Raw genomic sequence first — 27,299 nt, 5'->3', positions numbered from 1 at the left:
ATTTTGGCACAAACTTTGTTTACTAAAAACATCTCCAGGGCAGAGCTGTCCACCCACATGGAGAAAATGGCAAAGTATAAAAACAAGACAAGTGTGAGGTATGTAGTATGTGAATATGCAATTATCATTCACCCAAAGAAGTACAGTCTTTATACTCCTCTATTTCAGCTTTGAGTCATCCAATAGGTTTAGTGCAATCCTTAAATTATACACAAATTTCAATGTAAAACATAAAAATGAGGAGCTAAAACTCCTTATTACCAGAGACTTTGGCATATTTTCCTTATTTCCTACTATGAATTGTCACTTATCTTACACTCTATTCACTTGGGAGATCTCTCACCCTAGACACATACGAAAAGTTCGTGAAGTTAGGACAGCAAACATTTGGAGTAGCACCATTGGGAATTCAGGACTTGACTTCATACTCAATGCAAATGCTCAGTCCCTTGTTACCTCACTCTACGTCTGTCAGTCTGAATGACATTCTCTCTCTGCATAGAAAGATGAATTTTATACACCACAGAAATAAGAAAAGAAATTCTATTTTTCTTGAACACATAAGTCATTCTAAGATTGTTGCTAATAGAATGTTTGCATGTGCATTTTACTTCCAACCAAAGAAAGAAGCACTTGCTAAAAATCATTTATGAAGATAAGGTTTATTTTTATAATTATAATTATTTTATTCTCCAAATACAGATTTAGGATTAATTTGCTATCACCATAATTTTAATCTTTTTACTTAAGAGTACCTCTTATAATAATGGCATATATATTATTTTTCAAAACTTGTATGAGAATCCCTGGTTTTAAAGGATCATTATTTATTAGACTTCAGTATTTGCAAGGTATCTTCTTTAATTAATACTTATAGCTATGTTCATTCATGTAATAATTAGGCATTTTCTTTCCAAGGCTTTTTATAAATCATTGACAATTATATCATTTTTATGAATTATAAAAACATTTGCTATATCATGCGTGCATGACAATAGCATATGAAGTAACTTACTATGCATCTGTTGAGGCTCATAGGCAATTGTTGTGGTGTTTAGAAACTAATGCAGGAAAAGCCCTCCCATGGTCCGTTAATTTACATTATAATTATAATTATATTATAATAATATAAGCACAATTTATTTGTTACTTTACCTAAAAGTCCTGAGAAAATTTTATGTATACACTATTATTGATATTTTAATTTGATTCTTTTAATGTTATTTATTTTTGAGAGAGAGAGAGTGCACCAGAGCGAGCACGAGTAGGGAAGGGGCAGAGAGAGAGGGAGACACAGAATCCGAAGTATGCTCTAGGCTGTGAGCTGTCAGCATAGACCCCAATGAAGGGCTCAAACTCACAAACTGTGAGGTCATGTACCTGAGCCAAAGTCAGACACCCAACTGACTGAGCCACCCAGGTGCCCAATATTTTCATTTGAAACAGACTAGATTATTTACAACTGAGGCTTCATTTTAGTCAAAAATATTACATCACACATGAAGAAATGCAGCTACCTACCTAGAATCTAAAATATCAGTAGAAATCCAGCCACAATTTCTGGAAATTAGTTTAAAGAATATAAAAGGTCAAATGGGAAGTCTGTACTAAGAATGAAAACTGGAGTGTCTTCACAAATCCGGTCACACTTCTGTCAGACCAGGTTGGCTGTTTCTAACCAATCAGGCTAGAAATAGTCTCTATGAACTCAGTAACCTTTTGTTCTTTGTTCACCTTGTGTTCCTAGTAGAATATCTAGCACTTGTCTTCAATTAATTAAATACAGGATATTTACAAATAATTTTATGCATGGAAATAGATTAGAAGGTTGTTTCTATAATTTAAAATTTTAATTCCATCTATTAATCTTTCAGAAAACATCCTAGAGTATATAGTTTATTGCAAAAGTGCATAAAATACTAAGCCTGATAATAATCCAACAATTTCATTATCAAAAAGAATTTTAGAACAAAGTTCTAAAATTTGAATAACTTTCAGACACTTGTAAAGAAAAAAATTCTGAGGTGCCTGGGTGGTTCAGTTGGTTAAGGGTCCGACTTTGGCTCAGGTCATGATCTCGTGGTTCGTGGGTTCAAGCTGTGTGCTGAAAGCTAGCTCAGAGCCTGGAGCCTGCTTCGGATTCTGTATCTTCCTCTCTCCTTGACTCTCCCTTGCTCACACTGCTCCCCCCCCAGAAAATATAAAATACATTAAAGAATTAAAAAAAAAAAAATTCTATCCTTCAGTAGTTAATTTTTGAAAAAATTTTGTTAACTTACTCTATATACACAGGACTTCCTCAACTTAAGTGACATCCCAATAAATTAATATAAGTTGAAAATGTCATAACTTGAAAAGACATTAAACACACCTAACCTAATGAATATCAGAGTGTAGCTTAGTCTACCTTAGAAGTGCTCGGAACACTTATATTTGTCTATAGTTGCGCAAAATCATCCAACACAAAGCCTATTTTATGATAAAGTATTGAATATCTCATGTGATTTATTGAATATTGAACTGAAGGTGAAAACCAGAATGGTTGTTTGAGTACAGAATGATTATGAATGTAGTGGTTGTTTACCCTCGTGATGGCATGGCTGAGTGCAAACTATGGCACATTGCTCCTACCCAGCATCACGAGAGAGCATCAATCATATATCATTGTCCAGGAAAAGATCAAAATTCAAAATCTGAAGTATGGTTTCTACTGAATGTGAGTTGCTGACACATTACCGTGCAGTCAAAAAGCATGGTAGCTGGTTTAAACATTGTACAGCAGAGATGGTCTATAGACATATAAAGCTAAAAATAAAATTATTAGTTTACAGTTGCTCTAACTATAAAGCCAAATAATTTTACAAAGTTAATATAAATAAAACTACAGAACCAATAAAATAAAATTTATATTAATAAATACTAATTAATGTGAAGGTCATGCTATTTACTTGAAACTAAAATGCTGTGTTCAAATATGCTGTCATTACATGGGGAATCTTTTTGTCCTAAAAGTTTATTTATTTTGAGAGAGACAGAGACAGCGAGAGCAGGGGAGGAGCAGAGAGAGAGGGAAAGAGAGAATCCCAAGCAGTCTCCATGCTGCCAGTTGTGGAGGCCATGTGGGACTTGAACTCACAAACTGTGAGATCATGCTGTGAGCTGAAACCAAGAGTCGATCATTTAACCGACTGAGTCACCCAGGTGCTCCAGGGAAACTTTTAAGTTTAATCTAAGTGATGATTCAATTATTTTGAAACTATTCTATATATAAAGATTGTAAAACATTTATTCATACAATGAACACTATTTTCATTTGAATTTTAGTTGGTCATGTATCCTTTACAAATGACTTGGCTCCATTTTTTTTTACCTTTATTTTGAATAATTAACATTTCAGTAAACAGAATATGAATGAAAGGTTACTTTTAAACCGTGCATAAGCAGACCTAAAGAAAATGCACATTCTGTCAGTACTCAGATTTAGAATATATTTACATTACTTTTTGCTATGCTATGAATGTGTGTATCTCTGTCCCTCTATTTATGTTGAAATCTTAACCTCCAAAGATGATGGTATCAGTAGGTAATGTCTTTGAAAGGTCTTAGTCAGGAAGATTGTGTCATGATTGGAAAAGATGACATTAAGAGACTCCAGAGAGTCTTTTCCACCATGTGAGGACTCAGTGAGAAATCTGCAGTCTGTACCCAAGAAAGAGCTTTTATCAGGCACCAAATCTGCCAGCATGGTCATCCTGGACTTCTCAGCCTCCTGAACTGTAAGAAATAAATGTGTTTTGTTTATAAACCACTCAGTCTCTGGTATTTCCTATAGCATCTCAGAAGCACTAAAGCACATTTTAAGATTTTTGTGGAAATTAAAATATAAAGCATAAACATCCTAATAAATGATCTTTAAGGACCAGAGGAATATATCCAGGAAACCCATTCTGTAAAGCACTGTACTAAACCAATCTGTCTTTCAAAGATGTAATGAAAGCCTTACCAAGTATCGTGACTTAAGCACAGTCACCAAGTGTCCAGCAGAGATGGTTTTTAAAACACCATTAACTATCTGTGTCTTCATTCACCAATCTGGGTTCTTTGAAACTTAAATTGGTATCTTTCATTCCATGGATTTATACAGATTATGTTGACTAAAGATAATGAGTTTTATAATATGTAAGCCATAGGGATATTTTTAAAAACATTCTATGTATGTATGTATTTTGAAAGAGATGGAGAGAAAGCTGGGGAAGGTCAGAGAAAGAGGGAGAGAGAGAATCCTAAAAAGGTTCCATGCTGTCAGCACAAAGGCTGAGGTGGGGCTTGATCACATGAACTGTGAGATCATGACCTGCGATTAAATCAAGATTTAAATGCTTAACCTACTGAGTCACCCAGATGTCCCCATAAGGATATTTTTAATTTCTATTTGTCTTAACTGCAGTATTCTAAAATTCTATATCAGATCTTAAGTTAGAAATGTCTTCAATGCATTTTCCTTCCTTCAGTAAAAAAACAGGCTTTGAATAATGAATTCATTCACATAATGACTATTTCAAACCAGTTTAATGGATGGTTTCTAAACAGGTTTTGTATTATATGCTGAAGTCATAAAATAAATATTTAACAGTTTTAACAATGTTTGTTTGTAATTCTTTACACTTAGACATTCTAACAAAATCATCTAAGTAATAAAATTAAATTGAAAAGGTGAAAAGTATCCATGTTTGATTATAAGGAAGTATGTATAGGTATGAGTGTAAAGCTTTTTCTTTTCTGCAAATAAATTTCCTCTTTAACTACACGGTACTGGATTGCCATAAACATTTATTAGTTGATGTAGGAAATACATAAATAAATAAATATCCTCAATGTGTTCTGAAGGAAAGAATGACTTAATAGGTTGAAATCAACATTGTTAACATGGTAACTTAGTGTAGAAGTTTCCATGAGACAAACAATTTATGACTAATTTTCCAGATTACAGTTCTATTCTTAGACTAAGACAGGGGAGCAGGTATTTTTTACCTATGCCCTGTATAACTTTCCATTTAAAATTTTAGACTGGAACTAAATTAGATAGAAAGCTATGCATTAGATAAACAAAACTGTTATTCCTTACTCATAAAATATTTTCTGTTAGGCTTCTCTTCCTCTAGAAGTCAAAGACTAAACCATTATGGTTTAAGCATCAGCAGTAACTGGTGATGGGGAGAGAAAGAAAAGAAAAGAAAGGAAAGGAGAGGAGAGGAGAGGGGAGGGGAGGGGAGGGGAGGGGAGGGGAGGGGAGGGAAGGGAAGGGAAGAAGAAAAGGAAAGAAAAGCAGAGAGGAGAAGAGAAGAAAAAAGAAAAGAAAAAAGAGTCTCAAAAATTTTCCTAATCATACCTATGAGAAAAAATAATTTGTTTAAGGACAAAGTATCAAATTATCAAAATTCTGCTGCAGCCAAAATTTGCTTTGATAACTGATCTCCAGATAAGTGAAGGTTACAAAGCAATTTATAGAATCAAAATATATAGTCCCTGTTGAAAGAGAAAAAGTTAAAATTACATTTTAACATCTCTTGCAACTGGCTTGCATCTGTGTTGTTTGTGGTTAATCTTAATGTTCTGACTTCTGAAAAACAAGGGAAAGGAGAAATTAATCAATTTATCTGTATTTACTAAAAATTTTGTTTGCAGTGATGTAAAAGGAAGGAAAATAAGAATTAGTATTTGTGCTGTATGACTATCTTTTGATTCTACAACTTTGGATTACATAATAGATCATCATTTCTGTGTTGCTCTCCTGCCATTATTTCTCTTTCTTTCTTCTATCTTTGTCTTCTTGATATAAGAGAAGGAGACAAGAATAGAGAGAAGGATGTTCTTTCCTTGCTCTTAATTTTAAAACAAAAGTCATATTGCAGTGTTGGTCAACAGATATATATTCTTATATGCAAATGTACACACATGGTTATTTAAATTCACTTAAAAGTATATTTAAGACATAGGTCAGTCATTGTTCCAGGTACTACAGATCATAAAGTCCCTGGTATCAGGTAGTTTATGTTCTACTGACCGAGAGAAAATTAATTAATAATTTTATAAATATATGAGAAAAGTGTGTGTTAAAAATAATTATTCAATGATAAATTAATGCCATTAAATATGATAGTATTAAAACTTCCTCTGTTGGATACAGAGAAAACATAATAAAAGTTTTTTAAAAATCCTGTAATAAGCAACAATAACTTATATTCATTGTCTTCAAAGTTAATGTCCTCTTATAGAAGAGAACATTAGTTTTTAGCCTTATTGTCTATTTTTGGCATGGCATCTTCAGAATATTTAAAGTATAAGAGCAAAAGTATGTATCACCAATGTAATTCAGTAAAATTATATACGACAATAGTTTATCAAGGTTTTGTTATAAGAAGAACAACAATTTGCAGTTGATAAAAACCCAGCAGAATAAAAGCCTGATTGCAGTGATGAATAATGCATATTGCCTATGGTACTAATTAACCTTGTACTCCAGTAAGATATTATAGAACAATAAGGCTAATTTGAATGTGGTCCAGCACTTTTCCCCGTGGCTTGTGGTTATCACTCTTCATAACGTAAAATTTTATTTTTTAAATGAGAAAAATATATTTCTTGTTTTTCACATAAAATGATGAAAATAATAAAAAAATAAAATCATATAAAAATCATGTATTTCCAATTTATATAATATATAATAAGGTAAGTGCAAATAAAATATGCTCAACATAAATAATATATAGGGTTTATAAGTAAATTGAATAACAAATTAACAGTACAGATTAATTTGGGGAAAACATCAGCTAAAATATCAATATATGATCACACCAACTGGATGTGGGAATCCCTTTAGTTTATATCTAATCCTCTACTCATGTAACTAAGAATATTTTCCTCTTCCTTTTAAAATAATAAAATGAATCAAACTTGCAGATATATCTAAAAACTGTAATGGAGATATTTTCTTCCAACATAAACTCCTATCAATTTAATCAAAATATAATGCTTTTCTATTTTGTGACTAAATCACTGCAGAGAGACAGTCATAATGACGTCTAGGAAGAGGTAAATTATCTTCAACTGAAAATGTCAATCTTTAATGTTCTAATTATACTATTTAAGCTATTATTTGTGTATTTCTAAGTTTAAAAATAGTATTTCAAAACCTTATTTCAAAAAAAAAAACCTCTTGCAAAAGCTTGATGAGTAAAGATCTTTTTAGATTTTTGGATGGCTCCCATGCTCTCTTCAAAAAATGCTCAAATGTGACAAAGTGCACCTGTACAAATGAGCCTTTTCTCTGTTGCATGTTTAAAAGGAAACAAGAGTGAGGCACCTGGGTGGCTCAGTCGGTTGGGCATCCGACTTCACCTCAGGTCATGTTCTCACAGTTGGCGGGTTCCAGCCCCATGTCGGGCTCTGTGCTGACAGCTCAGAGCGTGGAGCCTGCTTCAGATTCTGTATCTCCCTCTCTCTCCGCCCTTCCTCTACTCACACTCTGTCTCTCAAAAAATAAACAAAAACATTAAAAAAAAACTTTTAATTAAAAAAATAAAGGAAATGAGGAGCTGAGTGTGAGCAAAAACAGAGTGTCTAGTAGGAAAGGGTTTCTACTACATTTCATATTAATATACTTTTGAATGAAAATACTGCTTAGCTCATAACAATTTGTGTTTGTTTTTAGAAAGAGTTTGCATATATGTAAATATCATTCTTAATGGAAATTCTTTGAATTTCAAATATTCTCTTTATGAGAAAAAAGTATCAAGTTCCTAAGCATGCTAGAGATTTTTAATCAGAAGAACATCCTATGAGAATATTGTTATAAAGTCTACTTAAATTTTTATTTATCACTCATATAATGATTACACATATGGTCTTTTTTAAATTTTTTACTGGTTCTCTATTGATGTGAAAATCAAGGAAAAGCTTGGAGGGAGGATAAAATGAATACTTAGAAAACAGTGGGCTGGTCTCTCCCATTGTCAGGATGATATAGGGGTTAAGAACAGAGACTATGGGGCGCCTGGGTGACTCAGTCTCTTAGGCGGCCAACTCTTGGTTTTGGCTCAGGTCATGATCTCACAGTTTCATGGATTCGAGCCCCACATCAGGCAACATACAGACAGTGTGGAACCTGCTTGGAATTCTCAGTCTCTCTCTGTGTGTCCCTCCCCTACTCACACTGTCTCTCTCTCAAAGTAAATAAACTTAAAAAAAAAAAAAAAAAAAAAGAACAAGAACTCTGAGACAAATGGCCTAAGCTTTTATCCAACTTCAGTACTTACTGACTGTAAACCTAGTAACATACACTCTCTGTAAAAAGGTAAAAATTATATCCAATTCATAGAGCTTGTGTGTTTCTGTGATGGTCTAATTATATAATAATATGCAGTTCTTAGAAGAGAATGTGGCATATAGAACTTGCTATAGAAGTATTAGACATGTTATTATAATTATTAATATCATCTTCAATATCCTTGAATCATTATCTCTAATGATAGAAAAAAAGAGTGAGTTTAATATTTACAGAAAAATTCCTACACACATTTAACAAATATTCATGAGTGAAGCTATGTCTTTATATATCATAAGAGAGTACTCTGCCCTGTCCTTTCACTATAAGGAAAAAGAATCAAGTGTCTTCTTTTGAAAGAGGCATAAGAAGTAACAATTGCAAAAATAGCTTTCTTTTGAGGAATTAAGGTAGGGTTTTCTCAAAAAGTAAACCTTTTTTTTTTATTTTTGAGAGAGAGAGAGAGAGCAAAGGAGAATGCAAGCAGGGGAGGGGCAGAAAGAGAGAGAAAGAGGAAGAGAGAATCCCAAGCAGGCTCTGCACTATCAGCTCAGTCAGGCGTTTAACCCACTGAACCAAGAGTCAGGTGTTTAACCCACTGAGCCACCATGTACCCCTCACAGAGCAGACCTTTCAATGAAGGCAATAGTTTATAATAGAGAAATTTATAATAAAGAGAGGAACGAAAAAATTAAGAGAAGATATAAGTAGAAGTAATCAAAGCAATGCAAGACCTAAGTGGCTTTAGAAATGAATAATTAAGAATTGGAGAAAAGAAAAAAAAACACAACCTGGTTTTAAATCTTGTCTGGGAGTTGGGCCTCAGAGTTTTTCAAGGTCAAATATTACTTTCATGAGGAAAAATATGTCTAATTAACTGCAAGGGCTAAAGTAGTAAGCACTTTCCTGGGTTTCAATAGGATATATTCATGTTAGCAGTAGAAAAGCTAAAATGACAGAATACAAATAAAAAGCTAAATCTTTTTTTGTTTCCAAGACGAAAGCAAGTGAGACTTCTTTGAAAATAACAGGGAAATGGGAGGTTTAATGGAAACCAGTTACATTTGGTTTGTGTCTGTCCTTTCCATACAGAAAATATGGAACATTTTGTTGTAATCAGTTGTTATAAATCTACAAGCTCTAAAGAACATTTAAGAACTATGTTATAAATTAGAAGCTGATTGGACAAAATAGAGAAAAAGAACATGTCTTTTTCTATAGCAGCCAGACACATAGTTCTCTTCTTTTTTTGACCTTATTGTATATGACTAGTAATATTTATAATTCTAAAACTGTGAAGGGAAAGACCTCGTACATTATTTTAACTTGAAATACACTGAAAAATCTGAAAGTTATCATCTTTGGAAGATGAAAATAGTGGTTTTCAAAAGCAGACAAAAAAGAGGAAAAAAGAGAAGAAAAGAGAGGAATATGGGAGAAGAATGGGAAAGAGGGATAATATTCTTAGGAAACTTGTTTCCAGTCATATTTCTTCAATTCCTAGATTCTTTTCATAATGTAAACAATCAGGAAGTACCATTAATATGTCAATAGTGTGTGAACACATATATATTATTTTTAGATCATATGAAACTACATCTTTTGTGCTTTCAAGGTCATCACACATTAGCAATTTTCTATAATTGGAACTGATTTATTTAATTTTTCCACTAAAAGTAACATATTCAAGTTACATGATAATTATACAATCTTGATTTTAGTTACAGTTCTTTTAGTGTTACTGACTACATCTATATCTGAATGGAATTAATTCTGTTTATACCTTTTTCTACAATTATTACTAAATATTGAGCTTTGAATGTGACCAATTTTAAATCAAATAGCAGTTATTGTTAAAACAAGTCAGCTATTACTTTTCCCCACATCAGTGCCACAGTCTTCATCACATTAATCCTTTATTACTCATATAACTCTAATAATTAAGTTTAATTTCCTTTTTAATTAAAAAATAAAATGTGGGGGCACCTGGGTGGCTCAGTCTGTTAAGCATCTGACTTTGGCTCAGGTCATGATCCTGCAGCTTTTGAGTTCGAGCTCCATGTCTGACAATGTGCTGACAGCTCAGAGCCTGGAGCTTGCTTTGGATTCTGTGTCTCCCTCTGTCTCTGCCCCTCCCCCGTTCATTCTCTCTCTCTCTCTCTCTCTCTCTCTCTCTCTGTCTCTCTCTCTCAAAACATAAATAAACATTAAAACAAATTTTTTAAATAAAATAAATAAAATGTGGTAACTTCTGGTGACTTAGGATAATATGCTTTTTGCTCAAAGTTAATATGCATTGAAGCCAAACAAAACTGTATTTGAAGCAATGAACTCAGAGTGCCTGCAGTCAAATTTAATCTATATGAGTCTCAATTTTTTCAAATATAAAATAGAAACAGTATATATCTGGCAGGGCTATTATCAGAATTGAATTGTTTTCCATATGCTTGGCATGTAGGTAGGTCTAATAATACATGAATACGAACTTTTTTTTTTTCCTGTAACAGTTCTGTTTGCCCCTTAGAGCGTTAGACCATAAGAATATTTGCCTTTATAATCAAGCTGATTCTTTAATTTAAGTCAGTTGAAAGAGAAATGACTATTATTTTAATTGTACTATTTTGTTTATGAAGGTCTGTTTGCTCTTTTTTTTTTTTTTTTTTGGTTTAAATTGCTTTTGTTTTGTTCTGTATCCCATCCCTTTTCAACTTCTCACAATCAAGACTGACTAGAAAATACTTCAAAATGGAAGTCTCCTCCAGTCAAAAATGTCATACTTGCAAAATGTATGATGTTAGGATTGTTGGGAGATGAAGAATCATTTCATTTCTTTATTGTGGAGAGGAAAACCTAAAGATCCAACCAGGTCCATGAGGCACAGAGAGTGTTCCCAAACCTCAATCCTTAGAAATCTCCTCACTCACATAATACAGTCCAATTTGTTTTCTTCCATACCACATACCCAAACAAAGTAAAAACAACAAAACCAACAAAACAAAATTTGAATAAAATGACACTCAAATACTCCAAAGGCCGAAGCATTTTTTTTAAAGCCTCCTATAATATTTATAGGAGAAGACCAGCAAGGCCAAGTAACTCATGCACACAAGAATGCACAAAGAAAAAAATCAGAAATGGATTGAGAGATCTTCACCCACTGACCCATGCTCTCCTCAAGCACAACATGTATATGAGGTTTATTCCAGAAAGTGGTGTTTCCCTTCCTATGTGGATGTTTGGAATAACTTCTATTTTGATTCCTGATTTTGCTTGTGTAGCTTAATGAGAGGACTTGTACTTTCCAAGGTAAGACCCTCAGAATCCTAACATGTTCTCTTCCTAGTGTGCTCACTCAGTCATGCTTTGTTTTATGTCTTCCATTCTCCCGACCCTATGTTATTCCTCCTTTCTAGCCACCTTAAATTGCCTTTCCCTGTCCTCAGTCTGAGGTCAGACATAGGGACAAGAATCTTCCAGATGACTCTGGTGGCTCCTAGATTTTTCTGGAGTGTCACTGTTCCTAATGTACAGTACAGCTGCCATGGGCAACAGACTAATAGGCACACATGTGATCTAAATCAAGATGACAAAATTAAGTGAAGCTTAAGTATTATAATGGAGAACACATAATATAATAGAAAAACACAGACTCAGAAACAAGCACACGTGGGTTGAAATGTCAGTTCACCACTTTCTAGTTATAGTTTGAGTGATGTAAACAAAATTACCATGAATTTCAGCTGCTCTAGAAACTATGCCTCACGGGATGTTGTCAGTTTAAAAGAGAGACTGTGAATAAAATATTTAACAGTATCGGCACATGGTAGGTCTTTACAATCATTTCTAGCTTTATTTACCCATTTAAGATATACTGAGGGATACCTGTGTAGATCAGTCAGTTAAGCATCTGACTCTCTATTTAGGCTCAGGTCACTATGTCACAGTTGTTAAATTGAGCCCCGCATCCGACTCTTCTCTGGGCATGGGGCCTGTTTAGGATTTTTTCTCTCTCCCTCTCTCTCTGCCTCTCCCCTGCTCATGTGCGCTCTCTCTCTCTCTCTCTCTCTCAAAATAAATAAATACTCAATTAAAAAAAGATAATCTGAAAATCCTGGTATTCAGAACCTTAGGCCTTATTTCATGGGATCCCTATTATTTCTAAGCTCTAGTTTTTGACACTCACTTGAAAATCAAACTATTCCCTTTGGCCCACTTTGTATTTTCTAGGAACAAGGTCCTTTTCTCCTCAACTTAAATAACAAGTTCTCCTGAGATCTGATCACAAAAATGCTTGGACCAGTCTTTTCACTGATGGTACAGATTGCCCTTGATTAAGACATTCACCTTCTTCAGATTTTTTCAAAACTCTGCTATTTGTTCACCTCGGTGCTTCCTGAATCACAAATTTTTCTTCATTCGCTGACTGACTTGTTATTAATTGACTCTCCATTCTTGTCACATATATTTAATTACTTGTAATATGCCCTGTTGGTCCAGTTTATTTCCCCCTCAAATTGAGATAAACATTTTCATACTCACTTACTCATACAAACTCACACACTCAAAAACCGCCTTAGTTTTTAAATAAGTCCCTGACCTGAGTAGCTGACCTGGTGCAGACTGACTTTCAAAGAGTATGCTCCCACTTCTCAGTGTCCTGCATCTGCTAAGAGAATAGGTCACCATCCCTGGGTGGTGATAGTACCACCAACAGATGATAGAACATGTGACAAAAAAAGAATAAACCTCAAGGACTTATTCTAGGGTTATCTCTCATTGAAATTGCTTTTAACTTTTAAAGCTATGTAAATAGCATGCATTGAGGATTTTCTTTCTGCCAGGCACTAAGCTTCATGAGCCTCCAATCTTCAAAACTGAATCCACGTTTTGAAATCATAAACAATACTTTTATTGTGGGAGAAGGTAAAAAAATTTTTTCCTATGGCCAAGTTTCTAACATTATGAACTGAGAGCAGTAACATCTCTGGCCTGGCAACAAAGCATGGAATAAATCAAACTATACAAATAAAATGCTATCCCTGGGTATTATTGTGAAGAAACTGCTAACAGATATTTTCCTTTTGTCCATAGTGGGAAAAAAATGTCCTACTTTGGATTTAACTTCATTTTCACCCGAAGAGTGAAGTTCCCCAAGTTTAAGTGCATTATCTATTGCTGCTGTCTGTGTGGATTTAAACAGGACCGACTTGACTTATGTTGGCTCTATTATTACTTTTTAAATTCCCCCATCACCCTTCTCTGCAACCACTGACTGTGTCAAAGAAAGTTACTGCTGTCACAAAGCAAAGCATCCTCACTGTTGTGACATTTCATTTATCTGGGCAGGAACATGCTTGAAAGGAGACTGCCTAGTTCTAAGTAAAGTATGGAAGACAATCAAGCCCAGTTAAGCAAACGAGGGTTGACATATTAAATCATGCTTGAACCAAGAGAGCAACAACAGATGACACACAAAACCTTCTAAAGAGAATTTTAAATAAATAAATAATACAGGTCAGCCTGGTTCTAAAAAAAGAAGCTTTTAGCATTGGAAGATACTGGGAGTAGGTGAATATTAGCAATCCTTCAAAAGAGCATAATTATATTGCTTTTTGATGGTGAGGTGTAAAACTGGAGGTGTAGTGTTGGAAGGGGAAGCACGAGCAGAACACTGGAAAACCTTGGTGAGATCACATCACATCACTTTCCAATCCATACAGTGGAAAAGAAAATTCTGATAGTCCCACTCTTTATTTAAGAAATGTCCTAATGGAATCCTTTCAAAGCGCTTTGAATTCATCAGAAGCAAAGCCCTTATGCATATGGAGTAGCGTGTTATTATTCTCCTTCACAATCACACAGCAGGAACTTTGGAAGCATTCATTCTCCAAGTCTGATTCCTGCTAACAATTCCATCAAAGAAATGGAGTTATCCATCAGTCAAATTATCATTTGCTCTAATTGTTACTTCCCCAAACTGTGTCTCTTCCTTCCTTTCCTTTTTTTAACCTATACGTTAAGGCACTCAAATGAACAGGCTATCTTTAAGCTCAGTACAGATCAAAGCATATCAACAAATCACTTCAGTTCTTATACACAAATTCCTACTGGCCAGCCTTAAATGCAGACAAAACATTTAAACACCAAAGAAAATAAAATCCTAGAAGATAAGATGTGACCCACATCCATAACCAGAAACAATAAAGGATACAAAAGCATTTTTCATGTAACAAAAACTAGTTATGAGATCATGGAGAGCTTAGAATTCCTATTTTTAACGGTACAGTTAAAGAATGATACACTTTCTAGAAAGAACTATGTCAGGGCATGTTGCCCATGCCTTCCTGCTTTATAATAACTTGCATGTCCTTCTGGATTAATGAATAAGTGAAACTGAAAGGCAAAAAATACATCATTTAGGTAAACAGAGTACTTACCTTTTCTTCTGTAAGTAGCATAAACTAACTATATTAATAAATCAATTAGATTGATACCTACAAGTAAGCTTCTTTTATGTTACTTAGAAAGTTAGTGTTCTGGACAACCATTAAAAGTGGTTAAATAGAGTTTTCAAGGTTACTCCACACAGGAGATGCACTAATAAACTTACATAGTTGGAGCACAAAACATTTACCATATTAATTGTAAGAGAAACATGGCCTTAAAAATTATTGATTTTTATTCACTAATCCCAAGATTATCATCGATGTGCTATGTGATTACAAACTACAAATCAATCCTTGTAATTAATTGTGCTTATATACTATACAAATCACAGTAATAGACTGAAGAATCTCAAATTAAATGTACAAGTCTAATTCCAAGTCTGAACATCTAAAAGGTATAAGGAAACCTGATAAGGATCCAGCCACAAACACCTAGAAATGCTAAATTAAACAGACCAAAGATCAGGGTTCATTTTGTTATGTTTTGTTTCAATGTAGGGAAGTCATAAGAAAATTAATATATATATATTTTAAGGTCTGGGACAGGCGGGCCACAGGCGCCGGAAACAGAGGACACTAAAGCATGAGGTTTGCTGAGCAGCCTGCTAAAGCTAAGACTGCTACTCTCCAGGCCAGGAAGGGTGAGCTGGGGGACTGGATCTGAATACTCCAGGCTCAAAAAAAAAAAAGAACCATGACATTTTGTTAAGTGGGGTGCCCTTCAGAAAGCCCAAAACCTTGACGAGCCGGCTATCCCCTCAAAAGGCACTGGGTAAAACACTGCCCATGTGCACAAGGGCAGCCAAAGAGTTGATGGGGGAAAGAAATCAATCTTTAAGAGTCAAAAATCTGTGGCCTTCACTGTGTGGAGTTTTGGTGTGCAAATTTATACTAGCCTCCAAAAGCCACCAAAGTTTATTGTTAAATATTACAATATTTCTCAATCCCATCTGTACACATTACAATCTACCTGGGGATCTTTAAAAAAAAATAGTGATAACCTGTCTGGTACTACAAGATGGGATCAAAATTTCTTGTAGGGGTGTCCAGCAATTATATGGTTTCAATTATTTTGTTGCACTATAATTGTTGAGAACAGAAGAATTAGATAGAAGTTGGTCCCAATAATAGTCGGAGGAAATGCTAAATCATGTAAGGAGCTCTTGTAAGTCAATGACAAAAGACAAGCATCCCATAAATGGACAGGTAAATTCATAAGTAGGAGTGATTAGAACATTGGTGCCACTTGTACTTTCTTTCTCTACTTTGCTGTGGTTTGATTGTTTCCCTAACTTTTTGATACTGTCTATTTATTATAAGAGTATAAATAATAGATAGTAGGTATGGGATTTCCAAGTCAAAATGCAATTAGCAGAAATTTAAAAAGGAAAATAGTATCATTGGACCTAATACTGTCAAAAGTTATATAACTACAATCTATATCAAAAAACAAAAACATACTAAGGAACATCTGGAGGAGGAGATAAAGATATAATTAATGCATAATAGTTCTGAAACAACATAAATAGTGAAATATCTTGCCAAGTATCCAAAGGGATTAGGATAAATGTATTTCTTACATTGTCGTATGGTCCTAACTTATGCAGTTATATGATTTTATGGAATTATATGGTCCTAATTTATTTGTGCCTCAGTTTCTAAATATGGAAAACAAAGAAAAGGCATTCACTTCAAGAGTCCTTTAAATCAGTGCTTCTCAAACTTGAATGTATGTAAAAAAAGCACTGAGAGATCTTGCTGAAATGTAGATTCAGATTTAGTTGTTTTTCTGGGATAGGACCTAAAATTCCCCATTTCTAAAAAGTTATCAGGTCATGCTGATGTTGCTGGTCCATACAACACTCCTGTATTAGGTAGACTTCATATGCATGTACAGGCAGATTTTGTATGTGTATATTGTATTATTTAGCATCTCACAGAAGAGGAACGATGAGCTCAGTTTGGTTTTATATTTGTCCACAATCACACATTTATGAAATGGAAGAGTAAGACGCAGCCCTCAGATTTAAGATTTTAAGTTTACTTAATTATTTTATGAAAGGGTTAGCTACTTCGTTTCATAATATTTGCATTCTTTTTCTTGCATTTTTTTTTTTTGCTTTTGAAAGTCTGAGAGCAGACACTGAGATGTTTGCTGAATTACACTCAGAGTTTCCAACATTAAGTTTCTCTGTACACACAACTTTTCCCATGAGAGCTATACTGATTTGTGTTATCAGACTTCATGTAAGTCCTTTTCCTGCTATCCAAATAATAAGAAGCAAACAATAAAACAAAAGAGACTATGTTTTGGTTTCCTAGCACACTTAACTGTTATTGATTTAAAATTCAACTCAAAATATATCAGTTAAAATATGGCCTTTGTAAGATCAGTGTAATTATTTTTTCTAATAATTATCGTTCTATATTAATTTACTATAATAAAAGGACCCTATCCAGTGCATCTCATTTTAATAAATGTTTATTAACAGAAGGTGTTTTGAACAGTATAAGCCACTTGAGCATAAATATAATCATTAATTCTCTATCCATATGATCATGATGGAGTTCCAGTCATTAATGTTATAATCCATTTGCACGATAACAATACAGAATGTTTCATCATCATAATAAAATATCCTAGAGACCTACCCAAATTGGTTATTAGAATCACTATACATATGAAGGATAGCATTTATCTGTTACATTTATTCTCTCTCCCTCCCTCTCCATCTGTCTTTCTATACATATACAGATAGATGAAAGATAGATAGATAGATAGATAGATAGATAGATGATAGATAGATAGATAGATAGATAGATAGATAGATAGATAGATATGTATAATAAGAGAGACAGATGGGAGAGGGAAGGAGAAACTCAGGACTATCACTAGTACACTTTCTTGCTCTCATAAGCGAGAAGTAAGAGTGCAAATTAAGATTAAAAGTTTGTCCAGGAGACAAACTGACCAGTATGTTAGAGTGTTTAATTCTTCTCCTTCCTTTCTTTCATTACCAAGTCTCCCTGTTTTGCCATGCATATATGGCAGACAATTCACAAATTACTAGGCATTGTTGAATCAATGAAACATCAAATTCTTAAACCAGAAAAACCTTTCATATTTTCAGTGAGTGTAATAATTTCCAAATAGCTACCCAATGAAAATACTGAATTGTTTCATGTTTGATATGTCTGTCTTCGACTATAGATCTTAGTAATTCTCTATCCTTAAGATAGTATACTATGTATATGAACAGACTCTTTTAGCAGGTAATTTCAGGAATTTACAGCTCATTTATTACTCTAATTGTAATATGCAAATACACTTTAAAATATAATTTTAGAAAGAAAAGAGATATACATAAAATTAATTAATGTAATGTGATGGATCTCTGCACTGAAAGCTCTTTCTGCTTGTTAAGCCATTCTGTATCTCCTTGCATTGTTTTTTTTTAACCCCACATCTATATTAAATATCACTTTTTCAGAGAAATATTTTCTTACTGCTCTATCTAAACTTGCACACTCACACTATCATTAGCAACTCTCATAAACTGTAACTGTAGATGTGAGTCTATATGTATGTTTCTATACCTACGTCTCTGCATTTCTAGGATAGAGGAATTGTATACATGGAATACAGTGCTGAGTATAATAATAAAGACTAAAGTGATAATAGCTAATCAGTTTGCAAATCTTTTTTATAAAAGAGTTCTAATCATAGTTTTGATCATCCAATAAATAAAAATGTAGGATTATCCTTTGATAAGTGATACTGCTCAAGAATATAATTTCTAGGTTGAGAAAACCAGAAAATTTTCTAACCTAAAACTACCCAGTATTTTACAATAGACATATACTTCTGTAAATACATTTTATTTTTAATGAGAGATATAAGAAGTAGCTAATGTTCATTGAATAAGTAAAGTGTGTTAGGCGGTAAGTAATTTCCATATAATGTCTCATAGCATTGCTATGATTTAGTTAGAGACAGAGGAAGCAAGGAATGGAGAGATTCAATAACTTACACAGAGATAGAGTTGATAAATGGCAGAGGCAGGATTGGAATACAGGCATTCTGGCCAGAATCTACATGTTCAAACCACTAAAGTATTCTGCATCTCACAAGCAGCATGTTCCCTATGATCTCCAAATAAGTCTTATTTCCAAATGTACACATCCTTTATTTTGCAGAATTTTAAGAAAAATATTCACTTTTACAAAAGAAACCAACCAGTCTATAAACGTATTTAGTTTTTGGCAGCATATCTCATTTATTTACGTGGAGAAGTTCTCAACTGGGCATAAATATGCCCCCAGGGACATTTAGCACTCTATGGAGGCATTTTTTTGATTATAAAAATGGGGAGGGGAATTTCCTACTACACTGAGTGGATTAGAGGCCAGTTTTTCTGCCAAATATCCTACAATGACTAGGACTACCCTGTCACTCAACAAAAAATGTCAATAGCAACCAGTGGCCCAAAATGTCAATAGTACCAGTATTGAGAAAACTTGATTTAGGGAAAAAAAAGAAAAGTAAACCAAAAATAAATGTAAAGTACACTCTAAGACTGTGACAGAACCAATCCAAAACTATTAAGGAGGAGTTACAAGAAAAACTCATTTCATTATTCTCATATATAATACCTGCAAATGGATGAAATGATTTAACCGCTTAACTGTCTTGGTGATGGCTCTCAGAAGTAGAACATGCATACACACACACACACACACACACACACACACACTCATGTGCACCACTATATTCATACTTACATAACTATCATCTTTGGTTAAAATTGTGAAATTAAAATCAGTTTCCTTTTGTTTTTTTAATTTTTTTAATGTTTTATTTATTTCTGAGAGAGAGAGAGAGAGACAGGATAAGCAGGGGAGGGTCAGAGAGACAGAGAGGGAGATACATAATTTGAAACAGGCTCCAGGCTCTGAGCTAGCTGTCAGCACAGAGCCCAACGCAGGGCTCGAACCAACAAACCGTGAGATCATGACCTGACCCAAAGTCTGATGCTTAACCAACTGAGCCACGCAAGTGCCCCAAGTTTCCTTTAGTTGTATAAAAGAGCATACCAAATAGAACCAAAAGTTCAACCCCTTTGATGTTCTTTGGTAATGTGCCTAATTAAAAATAACTAGGCTCTCAAATGCATAATTACACAAGCACCTAACACACTATTTTTCCAGTCAATTTTGTTTCAGACATAAATATGCACCAAAAGTATGAATGATTGACATGCTACTCCCTGCAGTATCTGGACTGTTTCTGAATCAAGGCTTTTTCTTGAGCTCAGTATTTGCACTACATTTTCCTTTCTATGCAATCATCTCCCAGTTGGACAATTAATAAGTGTTTTTTCTCCACAGCCCTTGGCATGTAACCTCGCTTACCCTGTATTTTAGCATGCACTATATACCTTCTTCATTCTGGTTTTGGCAGTGACCCACAATCTAAATCTCTTTCCTCCATTTGATATAAGTGAAACTATAATTATCCAGGAGTAATTTCAAATTACTACTTCATTCCACTAGCAACTGATGAAGATTAGTGGTCTTGCCTTGCATATGAGTAAGTCAGCAACATAATCACAAGAGAACTCAGCAGGCAACATTTGATTCATGTGAACTCAATTACTTCTGTCAAACACATTCACTTCAATAAAAAGCAGAAACTTCCAAAATGGGTTTTTGCTAATAATTTTATACTCAAAAAACATTCGTATGACTCTTAAGGGGAAAAAATAGCATGAATTTCATCAAAAATAATAATAAATAAAAAGTAGGAAAACATACTTGTATAAGTGGATTTAATACATTATTAGTTTCTGAAAATAAAGAACATTTCAAAGAAATAAATGTGTATACTTAAACAGTTTATTATTGAAAATCTTGGCATATAAGTAAGCCTTAGAAAAATAAATGCATTTTATATTTTAAATTAATGCAATAGAAACCAGAGTTTTTGTTACCTCATTGAAACCAGGGTATTACGGGAAAGATAGTCAATTTCTCCTAAAGGAAGTTAAATAGGGGGGTAAGAAGATGATAGAGCCTGAACTGTTAAATAGAGATTCCTCAATCACTTCTTGGTTGTCTTCTAGATTGAAGCCATGTGTTAATGAGCTGCCTAGCGCTCTGCATCCTGATTGTTTAGTCTCTAAAACCAATTGTGTCAATGCCATCATGCCTTGCATATATATCAGGTCACATGAGCATGATCTAAGAGCAACTACCTGGTCACATCCTAGAACAAGCTTAGTAAATATTAACGTATGATAATCATTACAACAGATTTACTCAAACTTCAGCTTCTTAATATAATTATATCCTAAATTAAATACCAATATATTTTGATTAGCAAAGAAACAGTAATTAAGTGTAAGTGTATAATAAGTGTATATTATAAATACATTTCAGGATGTGATGTTCTGAAGTATAAATCACTAAGATGGTCTATATAACAGTTAATACATCATATGCCAACTATATGCGGCGTAACTTGAAAATTTGGCCTGATAATCTTAGGACTAAGAAATGACTGGTTTAAGAGACACTTTGTCAATTTTGTGACAGAAGAGATTTTCTACAAATAAATACAAAGGTAAAAGAAAAAAATCAAAACACGAGTACCTGGGGGCTCAATTGGTTGAGCGTCCAACTCTTGATTTCAGCATGGATCATGATCTTGCAGACATGGCTTCAAGCCCCACTAGGGGCTGTGCACCGAGTATGGAGGCTGCTTGGGGTTCTCTCTCTCCCTCTCTCTCTGTCCCTCCCCCTTGTGCTCTCTCTCTCTCAAAATAAATAAATAAACATTAAAAAAAAGAAATCAATATAGTAGTTTGCCCTTATCCACTCTTTTGTTTTTCGTGGTTTCAGTTACAGTCACCCACAGTCCAGACTCAGATGATGCTCCTGACATATTGTCAGAAGCTCAATAGTAGCCTAATGATAGATCACAGTACCTACTTCATTCCCTTCACTTCATCTCATCATGTAGGCATTTTATCATCCCACATCATTACCAGAAGGATGAATAAAGTACAAGATATTTTGAGAGAGACATCTCATTCACATAACTCAGTACAGCATGTTATTATAGTTTTTACATTTTATTATTAGTTATTGTTAGTCTCGCTGTGCCTCGTTTATACATTAGACTTTATCATAGGAAACAACATAATATATATAGGGTTTGGCACTATACACAATTCAGGTATCCCCAGGGGTCTTGGAATGAAACCTTCTCAGATAAAGGAGGAATACTGTGATTTTAAAGCACAATATTCTTTTATACTTTTGCCCATTCTACTTTCTCTTCTGAATTTATTTCTCTACCTCTTGACTTCTGGTTTCTTTCTCATTTCTTAAAATAATCTCTTCACCATCTCTGCCATCAAGGAGTGTGTGGTCTAGTGAGGGTAAAAATAGTTATTAATCAAATAATAAGTTAACAAAAGATGCAACATCATAACTCTAAATGGTTTGATGAAGGGAAGATATAGAAGTAAGTAACAGAGAGGCCTAACTTTGAAGAGTCAGGGATAGCTTCCCTAAGGAAGGGGTGTCAGAGGACAGATCTGAAGGATTAGTATGAGTTAATCAGGCATGAAGTAGGTAAAAGAATGCTTCAGAGCAAAGGAACAGAATCATAGAACAAGTAGTAAAAGTTGGCAAATTGCATTTGAGAAAGTGAGATAAAGCCAATGTGACTAGTGCAGAGAGAAGAGGAGGAAGCATAGTTTAAGAAGTATCTGGGGGGGGCGCCTGGGTGGCTTAGTCGGTTGAGCGTCCGACTTTCGCTTAGGTCATGATCTCGCGGTTCGTGGGTTCGAGCCCCGCGTCGGGCTCTGTGCTGACTGCCAGCTCAGAGCCTGGAGCCTGTTTCAGACTCTGTATCTCCCTCTCTCTCTGACCCTCCCCCTGCTCATGCTGTCTCTGTCTCTCTCTCTCTCCTAGAAATAAATAAAAATATTAAAAAAAAAAGATCACAGAATTATTTAAAGTCATGGTGGAATTTTATATAACACACAGATACATCTAAATTTGCATATTCTTACTACATGTAGCTATAAATGCCTCAGGAATATCTGTGATACCTTAATTCTCTAAAACAATCATTCAATATTTATTTATTAATTCAATGAGGTAAGTTATTTATAAGATGAACTTTTGAAACTCCTCAGAGAGTGGCCATATGCCATCTGTGTTTCGGAAAACACCAAGAGTCCACTATTCATATGAACTATGTTGTGTAGAACTCCCTCTGGGGCTGTGTTAGTTCACAACCTTCATCACCCTGCAACCTTTGTTCCGATTACCAGGGTAAGGTAATAAATGAATTTAGACCAGCCTAGTGAAGTTTTCTACAATGTAGCCTCTCTAGTTTATCCCACTGTCTCTCAGGTTTCTGAGTGTAGGAAGAAAAAGATATGCATTGAATGCCTGGATTGAGAAACATTTTCTCAGAACACTGCTTCTCAAGATACTTTCATGATAAGCATGCAAAGAATGTTGTAATCCCAACAACAATAAAAAATTTAAAAAATGCACAGGTCCTTTATACCCTCTGCGCATCTGGATGAAAACAAAAGTCACTGTGTTCTCCACAGAAGTGGCCACATACCATTCTCTAAAGTGACATAAGCAAGTGATCAAATTCAACTTGTTGCTTTATAATACTAGTAAACATAATTTTTAAAACAGTAAGATTTGTATTGTAAATATTTTAGAGAAAATAACGAAACGTATTCAACAGATTATGTTTATTCTCCTGCTTCTGATTCTACAATTACATTTATCTTCACTTTACACTCAGACAACCATTTAAAAGAAAAGATAATGGTAGTTAGAACTTTCCTTCACATCTATTCCCAAATAAAATATAATTAATTTCCATAGCAAGTTAAAAATTGTTTCCAAAACATAATTTTCATTTAATAAAACTTCATATATATGTATATACATATATAAAGGTATAGAGTTGCAGACTACATAGAAAGACAACCATAAACTTAATTGTAGATGATACTGTAGGGATACAAAATATGAGCTGATGCTGAAAAATTTTTTTTTAATTTATTTTTTTGAAAGAGACAGTGCAAGTTAGTAAGAGAGAGAGAGAGAGAGAGAATCCCACAAGGTACAGAGAGAGAGGGAGAAAAAGTGCAGAGCCCAGAGTAGGGAGCGAGCTCGTGAACCATGAGATCATAACCTGAGCCAAAGTCAGATGCTTTCATCAACTGCACCACCCAGGTGTCCTGAAAAAAAGTTTTAAAGATGCTGCAATGTGTTTCTAGAGAGAAATAATTAATCAAAGTCACTATGATTTACAGGTCATTTCCCTAGTTTTGATCCCCTGGATCTATGATCAATTTACAGTCAGTCCTGAACAAACTTGAGCAAGTTTGATTCACATTATATAGCAGATTTGGGGCAGGGGGGGAAGCAGTTGGAGCTACCAGGTGGGATAAGGGGACTTCTCTGTACTTGATTTTCTCTTCAGTTAATACTAAGTCTCACAACCTATTTACCATGTGCACAGCATGGTGAAAACAGGTTCATAAGGATGAATGAATTTTTTTAAGTAAAAATGTTTTCTTACTCATAAGCTGTTGTTCACTTCGACATAAAGTACTAACTTGTTCCCAAAAGTCATTGACAAACATCTAAGTTGAACTCACCACATTGTGGACAAAATAAGGATATTTTCAAATGAAGAGGGAGCATACATGGTCAAGTTTCAATTAAAATAATAAAACAAAAAATTTCCCCAAGCATAAATTACTTTGAAATAAGCTTTTTGTGTTGGTTCCATTTCCAAAGTTATTTCCTTGGGTACTACTTACTATGCATTCAATATTGACTTGTAATTTTTTGTAATTTTCTAAATGTTTATTTATTTTAGAGAGATAGACAGACAGAGCATGAGTGGGGGAGGTACAGAGAAAGAAGGGGACACAGAATCCGAAGCAGGCTCCAGGCTCTGAGCTCTTTGCAGAGTCTCACACAGGGCTCGAACCCATGGACTGCGGGATGATGACCTAAACCGAAGTAGGAGGTTTAACCCACTGAGCCATCCCGCCTCCTCTGACGTGGAAATTTTTAAAAGGGAACTTGTAATAGCAATTATACATGAACAACAAAGTGAACTAAGTATTGTCAGCTGACAAGCATTTTTGTATGGGATTCTTATGGCTGAATTTATTTCTGAAGAACTTTTAAAGGCAGTTAAAAGCATGCCAAACAAATCTCACCTAACACTTGCATTTGAATTTTATATAGCAAAGTAAGGGTACTACTTTCTCTTCATGGAGAGACAATACTTCATACCAGAAAATACTCACGCAAAGAAATAATCCTTTGGTTTGAGTTGCTCAAAAATAAAACTTCTGAAAGCAAAATGAATATGAAATACTACATTGCAAGTAAGACACTCTCTGGGTATTAATTATGTATATCCAGTAAAATAGTACATTAAATCTTTGATCGTTGCCAGAAATTTTAAAATTCTAAGAGAGAAATCAAACTTGAAAAGAAATAATCTCCATAAATTAGCGAAGTAAAAGGTCATCTGCTTATAATCATTGGAGGAAATACATATACATGATCCAACTGGCGCAGACAGTGCCTGCAGATCTGCAGGCAAATTCTTACCTTGACAGGTGCCATTTTTTTCCTCATATCCTGCCTTGCATATGCATTTCCCGATGGGCACCAGCCACTCCCCTTCAGCGCTGCAGTGCATTTTGGGTGGTTCGTCCGTCACAGAATGGTTGACACAGGAACCTGACACTTCAAGCAACTGCGAGGAGTCAGCTCCAGTGATTGTGTCAGGGAACACAGCCAAGTGGCGCACCACAGAAGGGCATTTTTTATAGTACACACGCACAGAAACCAGAGCAATGCAAGCACCCACATCTTGAAAAGCAAGATAAAATCCTTTTTTGCTTAGAGGTCCTACATCTCTGACCTCTGTATTCAGTTTCATAACCCGGTCACCAAGATCAAGCTCTGTAAAGCTTTCATCGGCAGCAATGGTATCAATTTTGATGTACTGGTTTTCCTTGATGTTTCTCCCATTCTCATCATCTGACTCAAAGTAATACATGTTAAAGGTTTCCTTACAGGTTCCCAGTCCTCCAGGAAGACTGTTGCAGTCCCGCAGAGTAAACTTGAGTTCTATAAAGATTCTGGAAGCACCTTCGTTGGAAATCCAACTGGTCAAAAGCCAGTTATTCTGATTCTGTTCCATAACTTTGCATACTTGGTATGTGTGGATAGGAGCATAATTTTCATCAACTTCGCCAATCTCTTCCCACTGTATAATATAAAATAGAAAGAAATTGTCTTTAATACTTAGAAAATTGTAAAAATAGTCAAAGGAAATTATTTCAGATCTAGAAATTTCTGTCACCTTCATCTATGGTCTTAGGAGAGGGAGTTCTATAATGAGAACTTTAAAAATACCTTTTAGAATAAGTAAATGAATAGGACAATATTCATTGTAACTCAAAAGTTAACACATACAAATTTCAGGGAAAAAGAGTATGAATTTCAGAGAAAAAGGAGAAAACTGAATGTGGGTGCAGTTAACAAGGAGTAGTGAAAGGATGTATATTCGGAAGAAAATTAACTATAAAAGCTAAGAAAGTATATAAAATGTGACAGAAAAAAGAAGTACATTAAAAAAAGATAATAGTAAAATGCAGCAAAAATGGAAAAACAGGGAGAAAAATGCAAATCCACATTTGTTTAATTCTGGCATATTACACATAACACATCAATGTAATAAAACATGAAAGAAAATTCATTACTTTAAAAGTAAAAATAGATGCTTATTTCATTTAACTGATCTGATTAGGATTCTTTTGCAAATTGGACAGCTAAATGTTTATTCATAGATTTATCTATGAAATATAAGCCTAGAGACAGATATAAAATAGACAAAAATTATAATGAAAAGCCTTATCATTTTGAATACTGAGTTCTTATTATATCTTAGGAATGCATTAATTCTTTTTACCAATGCTTTATTTTATGCTTAATGACATTAAGAGTTTGGAATATATATAAAATACAGAAAAAATTAACCATGATTCATATAGCCTCCAAAATATTAGGTCAAAAAGATCTGAACTTATTGCTTTCCCAATAAAATTCCAGCTTTGAGACTTTCAATGTACCATAATCACTTCCTAAACAATATAGAAACAAATTTTTATTCTCCATAAAGATGTTATTTTAATTTAGGAAATTTTTTTTAACTTGTATAGAATCTGTGTACAAAATTATATATACATATTTTTTAAATCTTTAAAAATGACCCTGAAACACAGATAGCAATGAAATCATACTGACTTTCAATAAACCCAGACATTAAATATTATAGATACTAAACTTCATCTCTTTATTTTTTTTTTTACAAATAGTTTATTGTCAAATTAGTTTCCACATAACACTCAGTGCTCATCCCCACAAGTGTCCTCCTCCATGCCCATCCCCCCCTC

General features: G+C 34.2%; 1 protein-coding gene across 1 annotated transcript in view; it reads right to left on the bottom strand.

The window, feature by feature from the left end:
* Nucleotides 1-26,059, bottom strand: part of EPHA5 (EPH receptor A5) — a 269,981-nt gene extending 243,922 nt beyond the window's left edge. Inside the window, exon 1 of the mRNA XM_039222255.1 lies at nucleotides 25,447-26,059. Coding sequence (XP_039078186.1) covers nucleotides 25,447-26,044 — 598 coding nt within the window. The 5' untranslated portion in view covers nucleotides 26,045-26,059. The remainder of the gene's footprint in view (nucleotides 1-25,446) is intronic.
* Nucleotides 26,060-27,299: the final 1,240 nt, after the last annotated feature.

Source organism: Hyaena hyaena, unplaced genomic scaffold (genome assembly GCF_003009895.1).
Source record: "Hyaena hyaena isolate Hyena2069 unplaced genomic scaffold, ASM300989v1 scaffold_1090, whole genome shotgun sequence".
In the NCBI taxonomy this organism is placed as follows: domain Eukaryota; kingdom Metazoa; phylum Chordata; class Mammalia; order Carnivora; family Hyaenidae; genus Hyaena; species Hyaena hyaena.
This window is presented reverse-complemented; position numbering and strand designations above follow the sequence as displayed.